General features: G+C 34.7%; 1 protein-coding gene across 1 annotated transcript; it reads left to right on the top strand.

Annotated features, from left to right (window-relative positions):
• Positions 1–5,390: 5,390 nt before the first annotated feature.
• On the top strand, positions 5,391–7,053 carry LOC18614421 (protein RESTRICTED TEV MOVEMENT 3-like). Its single transcript, XM_007052180.3, has 6 exons — positions 5,391–5,502; positions 5,604–5,733; positions 5,815–5,984; positions 6,093–6,378; positions 6,488–6,654; positions 6,755–7,053. The coding sequence occupies exons 1-6, from the start codon at positions 5,478–5,480 to the stop codon at positions 6,910–6,912; spliced, it is 936 nt and encodes a 311-aa protein (XP_007052242.3). The 5' UTR covers positions 5,391–5,477; the 3' UTR covers positions 6,913–7,053.
• The last annotated feature ends 1,718 nt before the right edge of the window (positions 7,054–8,771 follow it).

Raw genomic sequence — 8,771 nt, forward strand, 5'->3', positions numbered from 1 at the left:
TTCTTAAACAGAAAGTTCATGGTATGGTGCGCCTGTCTTTTTGCCTAATTTTTATTCAAATGCGGGTCCACAAATTTTTGCTCAACCGAGTGGGCCCAACTGAGGTTGAATTTGATACACTAACAGGAAAATGTTAGTCTTTGGTAAAGCCTTTTAGTTCAAAAATTCGGTAGCAAAGTGCCTTTATTGATTAATGTACAGAGCATTCCTAGAATCATCATCGGCAATAATTACAGGAAATTCTTATCTAACACGCCTATTGATTGCAAATTTCTGTAGAAGGTTTGCCATTAATTTATCAGAGCCATTAATGATTTGTAACATTTTGTTTGATACTTCCCTTCCTCCACGCGATAGAAAATCTATAGATTTATCTTAGTGCATTTAAAACAGTGGTGTTGCAACAACCCAGCTTTCGATAACTAAGTAAATTCAGTGGTTTTCCTTGATCTTACATGCATGCTGCATCTGAAGTGGTTGCCAAATTTTTAACATTAATTTTGTTTTCAAATTAACCAAAATTAAGAACATTGGCTATCATGTGATTTCTGAGCAAAATGCTCTGTTCTGTATAGTTTAGATAGTTTATTTGGATTCTTGTGATGCTACCACTACTCTTGAGTAGCAGACTTTGTTGGAAAATGTACTAAGGCATTAACCTCACCATTTCTCATATGCCACGAAGAGTCTTTAGCAGTTAAGCTTAAGACTCGAATTGGCAATTTAGTGAAGAGATTAATAAAAATTACTTTTCCAAAAATAAAAAAACATTGGCTTTTCCATCAATGCAGTAATTGATTAGAAAAAGCACAAGACTTAGCAAGAGATCAAAGTCTCTCAAGTCGATATATAGTCTTTGATAGCATCTCAATCAAATTAAATTGTTCAAGTGTCACATCTGAAATAAATTTGTAAACCAAAAAGTTATAACATATGGAATTAAAGCAGAATTTTAAACTCTGAAGTAGTTTTTAGCTTACATATACCTTTAAGAAACAAGTTTTATTAAGTGAAAGGTTAACAAATAGAGACTGTGTTTATAATTCTCATTAATTCTTATCAAAGTTTAAATCTAATCTAAATTGATTAATAATAAGTCATGAATTTTTTTTATTTATAATTTCATAATATATCTTAAATTTGAACACGTAAGCTGCACATGTAATTTTTCATATTTATAAAAGATAAATATTAGAAATAAATTATACTTAATGATAATAAATTTTAATTTTGTTTATACTACATCATATAATATTGCTCGACATATTTATAATTATACCTAAATTATTATATTAAATTTTAAAATTCATATAAATTATATGATTTCAAGTAAAATTATTCAATTAAATACACGATGACATAATTCATAGAAGTCAAGTCTTGACTTATCATGTTGTCAAGAGAGTATATTGGAAGATTGTAACTCTTCTTCACAGTAGAATAGGTTGGTGGAGAAACTCATGTTTAAGTTGATCATATATGGCAAGTTCTTATCGTTGCATGTTAATTCCCAGAGCACCGAAATTTAAAGACCTTTATTTCCGCAGTCAAAGTCTTTTAAAAGTGAAGAGTGATGACTATGAATAGAGATGCAGAGAGTGGAATTCGATTCTTACACAAAAAATTCATGGTGTGGCACACTTCTCTTTTTGCCTAATTTTTCTTCAAGTTCGTTATCTGGGTCCAAAATTTTTTGCTCAAACGTGAGAACCTCTTTCACAGGGGATCAGCTTTTGCCATACAGATTAGTTTCTTTCTGTGACTCAACGACGCAGTGCCTTGCAAGTAGCAACCATATTTCCAGGGAGTAGTAACCGCGTGGGTCCAACTGAGGAAGCATTCCTAGAATCATCCAGGAACAAGTACAGGAAATACTTGTGTGACGCCCCCATTGACTGCTTATTTTCACATTGGAGAAGTTTTGCCCTGATGGACATGTATAATAAATTTTGAGCGTATTCTGGTTATTTTTCCTCTTTCTGATCTTCAGAATGCAAGAGAACTGATTACTTACGAGTCTAAAGGTCTCCTTCCATGTGTATGGAAGGGAAAATTCTAAGGTCTCTTAATTATTGTTCGTCGATTTGCAACAACTCCATAGATTTCAATATAGCAATTTTTTTGAAAAGTAATAAATTATAGAGAAAATTGTGAGAAATTGTAAACTTCATAAATTTAGTATGCCATACCAAGCTTTAGCCTGCAGAAGACTTTACCTGGCACAAAGAAACCGGCATAAGATAAGATCAGAAAAATATACACAGCTTGCCACTGAACACTAAAATGCTACCAGAACAAAACAGTAAACAAAAGCTCGCCATCAAACTCAAAACAACAACAGCCGAGCACAATCCTACCACATGGTTACTTCAGAACTCATCCCAGGTGATGAATCCTCCCAATCAAACGCAAGGAATATCACCCGATAACACAACAAACCCAAAAAGAAACCAAATCGCAAAACACAGACCAATGTCAATGTAGTGATTGATTATAAGAAGCACAAGACTTAGCAAGAGATCAAAGTCTCTCAAGTCAATAGTCTCTGATAGCTTTTCAGTCAAATTAAATTGTTTAAATGTCACGTCTGAAAATGAATTGAAATAAAAAAATTACAACGTATGGAATTCAATGTAATCTAAATTGATTATTAATAAATTGTGAACTTTTTTATTTATAATTTCATAATACTTTATATTTAACTTTTATATATATAGTACTCAAACACATGTGTTGCACATGTAACTTTACATATTGATTAAAAATAAATATTAAAATTACTTATAGTTAATGATGTATGAATAAAATCTGCTTTTCCAAAAAAAAAAATTGCTTGACATCTTTATAATTATACCTAATTGATTATAATAAACTTTAAAGTTTATTGAAATTATATGATTTCAAGTATATCTATCTCATTAAATACACATTTAGGTAGAATGCCAACTCTTGGAAAATTAAAAAATTTTCAACCTTAAATAAAGACTCTTATTACTCAAAAGCCTTTTGCTGTAAAAAAGACAGATCAATGGCCACAACTTGCTGTGAGGTTTTTTTTTTTTGAAAGGCAGACATATTAGCATCAGCATTAGTGTGCCATCCATAGTCGCAAATCTTTTGGTTTAAGACTATTGTTGGCATTAACCTAACCTGAGCTTCAGAAGAATTAGAGCATTTACAGTTCAATCTGCTCAAAAGACTTTGGCAGAGGCTTATCCTGTCTTGGTTTGTCCAAGAGACTCTTCAAAATGAAAGAAGCTAGCCTAACCTCTTGAAGACAACCAAAATGTGAACAAGAATACACACAAGGCAGAATTCAGAATTTACAAACCACAGAATTACTGTGAGGTTATATGGATAAAACACCTTCTGTCAAACTTTGGAGTCAAACATGAAAAGGCAGTAAAGTTATATTGTGATAGCCAATCAGCTATACATATTAGCAAAAATCGTTTTTCACGAGAGGACAAAACACATTGAAATGGATTGCCATTTCATTCAAGAGAAGGTTATGACAGAAGAGATCAAGCCAATAGACATCTCAAGATTCTCAACAAATCTGCAGATAGCAGACATGTTTACAAAGGCTTTGCAGCCTAAGCAATTTCAGAATCTGTTGAGCAAGATGAACGTTGACAACGTCCATCGTTCATATTGAGGGGGAGTATCAAAGATGAGATGGAGAAATAAGTCCTAGAGTACTATAAATGGCTGAACACTTGATGAAGAAGAGAAGTCAAGACTCTGAAGTGAAGCCACAAGCAAGACAGGGGGAGCTGTTGTACGCACCGTTTTATTAAACACAGGAAGAAAGGCAATAGAATAGATGAAGCACACCGTTTTACTGATAAGCCATTCTTTCAAAAATTAGCTAAGATTAGTTAAGTTGCTTAACTTAGGATTAGTTAGAGTTTTTTTTCTCTTTCATCTGAACATAGTACTGTATATATTCAACTTGTACCGTACCCTATTTTTCTAATGAGAATGTTCCCATTATTCTCCCATCCTGCTGCGCAGTCTTTTGACTTCCACCATGTTTTTCACAAGGTCTTCTAGATGTGACAGTAATGCCGTATAGATTAGTCTGGTTGTGACGAACTGTCTAGCAAGTAGCAACCATACTTCCAGGAAGCAATAGCCGCGTGGGTCCAACTGAGGAAGCATTCCTAGAATCATCATCAGGAATAAGTACAGGATATACTTGTCTATCACGCCCACTGACTGCTTATTTTCACATTGGAGAAGTTAGGGCCCGATGGACAAGGATAATAAATGTTTACAACAACTACATAGATTTACAACATTCTGTTTGATACCTCACTTCCTCCACGCGGTAGGAAATCTATATATTTATCTCAATGCACTTAAAACAGTGGTGTTGCAACAATCCAGCTTTCCGTAGCTAGATAAAATTCAGTTGCTGTTACATAGAATTTTAGGTTTGAATAAGCACCATGGCTACTCATGTTTTTCTTGATCTTACATGTTGGATCTGATGTGATTGTGAAATTTTTAACATTAATTTGCCTTTATAATCAAAATTAAGGACATTGTTCTTTCCATCAATATAGTAATTGCTTAGAAGAAGCACAAGACTAGCGAAATCAAAGTCTCTCAAGTCATTAGTCTTTAATATCATTTCAGTTAAATTAATTAAATTGTTTAAATGTCACATCCGAAAATGAAAGTGAGAAGGTCAAGGTAAATTTCTTCAAACCTGGTTTAATATCTCGAAAATAATACCCTTTTTCCTCCCCCATTTGAGATGGAAGACATAAATCTGGAGAAATTCATTTTTTTTTTTGGAAAGAAACATAAATCTAGAGAAATTCATAAGGGTGCATTTCTACTTTTTTTTTAGATTAATAATTTGAGCACCAATTATAATATCTTAATTTTTGTTCCTGCAAGTCCTAAGAGAATGCTGACCACCTCATCATAAAAGAAAAAAAAGGAAAGGTAAAACCCGAAGAAAGGAATCAATGAGAAACCAAAAACCAGAAGTAGTAGGAATCAAAGCCAATCCTGAGATCAATATTTCGTGTTCCCCTAACCACAGAGGCATCCAACTTTTTCATTATCGACTATTATGAGTAGAAATTTAACCTATCTAATTTAATCTTTTCGAGCAATAATTTCAAATGGATAGATCGAAAGTCCCCTGTAATTCTACCTAAGTAGACAGATTGGAGGTCTTGTAAGTTTCTCAAGGTAAGCATAAACTTGTAAACCTTGAAACCTCAAGGTGGAGAGATTCCAAAGGTGTTCATAGTTTACAAGATAAGGATGTTAAACCCAAGAGATCTTCCAAGTTTTGCATGCATGACAAGCAAATTCTAGGACAATGCTTATTAAACCCCCTCCCCACGAAAATAAGTATATTTCTGCAAATTTGATTCCTTTGTCTTTCTATATATATTTGACAAATAAAAGAAAAAGTAAAAAGCAAAAGCATAAAAATTTTTATAGTGGTTTTCATGGATGACAACTCCAAAAAACTTGGTAAGTTCTCTTCCTTCTCCTTGGAATTGTCCCTTCTAATTGTTATAATTAGTCGACTTGAAAGCAAGGATGCTAGCCTTTTTCTCTGGCTATGTTTGTAGGAATCAGAAGAACCATAAGAGATTTCCCTCCAGCTCACTACTTATTTAAAGTAGAATCGTTCTCTTTGTTGGCCAAAACAGGGGTTGATAAGTATGAATCTGATGTATTTGAAGCTGCGGGTTACAAATGGTTAGTGTTTTCTTTTCATTAGTTACTTTTCTTTGAACTTCTTTTCCTTTCTTTCTTCAAATTAAATTGGTTTTCCTTTAGGAGATTGTCACTCTACCCAAACGGAGACAATAAAAGCAATGGAAGTGGCTTCATCTCCCTTTACTTGGTAATCGACGAAACAGAAAATTTACCTCATACTTGGGAAGTCAATGTCAGCTTCAGGTTATTCATGCTTGACCAGATTCGGGACAAGTACTTAACCATTGAAGGTATACTATGTACCAGCTTCAGGTTATTTGTCCTTCGTTTCTTTAAATTTCGCATCCTTTTTTCGTCATCATGGCAGACCATTTGTTAATATGCTGATAATTTTACAGACGCTGATGGGGCAGTCAAGAGATTTCATTGGATGAAGACTGAATGGGGCTTCGCCCAATTACTCTCCCTCGAGTCATTTAATAACACTTCCAATGGTTACCTTATTGGTGATTGTTGCATATTTGGGGCAGAGGTTTTTCTAATGGAACGCAATTGTAAATGGGAGTGTCTTTCCATGATCAAGGAGCCTGAGGACAATACCATAACTTTCAAGATGGACAATTTCTCGAAATTAGACAAGAAGTATTATGAATCTTCCGTTCATACCATCGGGGATTCAAAATGGTACCTTCTAATTGAATTTGGCCACTTCATTTTCGTATTGTTACCCAAATTAAATCGAAAATTGCTAATCACAGATAGCTGCTGCCGCTTGTGCCTTTTGGCCTTATAGGAAATTGACAGTCTATCCCAAGGGAAACGTAAAATTTAAGGGCAAAGCACTCTCTCTCTTCCTAGAGTTAGTCGAGGCTGAGAAGCTTCCCCCTAAGCGGAAAGTATATGCAGAATACAAGCTACGGGTAAGGAACCAAATCAACGGTAATCACATGGAATTCACAGGTAAACAAGAAAACCTGGCCAATTAAGTGTTATTGATATTAGCTTTGTTTGTTGTCTGCTGATGTTCTTGATTTTCCATTTCTGTTTTCATCACTTGCAGTCGAACGTTGGTTCAGTGCAACAAGTGTAAACTGGGGTTATCCACAATTCATTGCGCTGAAGCTTCTCCACGATGCATCCAAGGGTTACATTGTCTATGATAGTCTGATTGTTGAAGCAGAAATTGCCCTCGTTTCTAAAGTCAAGCGTTTCTCATAAATAGATTCAATCTGGTGTTAACAGTACTATCGAATGTCTGAATTTGTTTCATGTTCTGGGCATCCTGCTCTAAATCATGATGAACAATGAAAATGTTTAATTGTTTTCAGTACGCAAGATTGAATAATCATGTTATATCTTCTTTGGTTAATTAATTTTTGAAAATAAAATATCTTTTACAATTCGTTACGAGCTGGAATACATATTTAGATTGTATATATTAACTTATAAAAATAATATTAATATAGAAATTGACACCAATACATGAATCATCATTAGTTAAATTATCATTATAAATATACTCTAAACAGAGTAAGATATTATCATCGCCAAGTCGGTACGAAGTGGACATACTTAAATTTGCTCAATTTTCTTTAAAAGGAATGATACTATCCATATTTACTGATTCTATTCAAGTTCAATTCTATGGTTTGTGAATTTGACTTTTACATATATATATGTCTCAATCCATTGAATCAAATGGTTCAAATTATAGAAATTATGTTGATAAAATGGTCAAAATGTACAGGCCAGCCCTCTGAAAATGAGAGATGGCAAATTCTCGGGAGGGAATGAAGCAATAAGAAGAGCAGCAAAGTTGCTTATTTGCAAACGTTGCGGCTGCTCAAGAAACAGCCTCTCTCGACATATACTACCTTTCCTTGTAAAGCCAACATTCCTAAACCATCGCAATGCTCCTCAGTTTTTTTGCAATATATATCCCCATACTCACCCCCTCTCTCGAACATATACTACCTTTTCCTTGTAAAGCCAACATTCCTGAACCATCGCAATGTTCTTCACTTGGATTGCAGTATATATCCCCATACTCATCCCCCCTTTCACTCCCTATGTCCAGTTTGAAAACACACAGAATTACGAGTCATCCTCTTCATTTTTCCGTGAAAATCCCATGGAGGAACCAAGGAGGACTCGGTATTCGGGAGAAAGAGCGCCGCCAGGTGGTGGCCGTGGCTGTGGACGTGGAAGTGGCCGTGGCCATGGACATGGCTCGGTGAATTATCATGCCGAATGCTCTGATCATCAACCTGCCCAGCCTACTATCATGGAAAATAGGGTGACTGCTGTACCAAATGCAAAACCGGTTCCAATTAAACTAAATCCTAATGCTAAGGAGTATTATCCCCTTCCTGAATCAGATCGGTCCTTGTTCCTAACATTCTCGCACGGACGCCCTATACCAGAGATGGAAATTGCCAAATTCTTTAACTCGTAAGTGTACATAGGAGCATTTTAAATGTGACTTCAAACACTCACAAACTTCCACCGATCTAATTCCCATGCCCTCAAACTATCAAAATGAATAGAAATAATCCAAAAAAGAAAACCCTATTGTTTATTTTTCTTAGAATAATTTTGTTTCCAGTGATAATTGAGAATAATTATATGTTCATTGTGTGCAGCACATATTGGGAATGTGTAGAAAGGGTATACGTGCATTGGCCAGCCCCGTGGAATAAAAATCAAATACCATTATTTGGAAAGATTGTTTTCAAGGAAGCTAGTATTCCATTAATGATGACTGCTTTTGGAACGAAACAATGCATGTTCAACATTGATGGTAACCCGCTCTGGTGCAAGAAGTTTGAGCTCAATAAGACGCGCTCCCCTAAATGGAACAATAAGTAAAATACTTAATCTGTTGCATATGCAACTCTACATGCATGATGCGTTAATATAAATAAAACAATTATTATCAATAATAAATCAAGCCTTTCTTTCGTTATTGTATGATTTGATCTCTGTCCTCAAGCTTTATCATACAATATTCAGATTTATGAGTTCCGACGGTTTGAATGGGGGTGTCAGCACTGTTTCAATGGGCCTGTGAAAATCAG

This window comes from Theobroma cacao, chromosome 1, assembly GCF_053813885.1.
Source record: "Theobroma cacao isolate CCN51 chromosome 1, ASM5381388v1, whole genome shotgun sequence".
In the NCBI taxonomy this organism is placed as follows: Eukaryota; Viridiplantae; Streptophyta; class Magnoliopsida; order Malvales; family Malvaceae; genus Theobroma; species Theobroma cacao.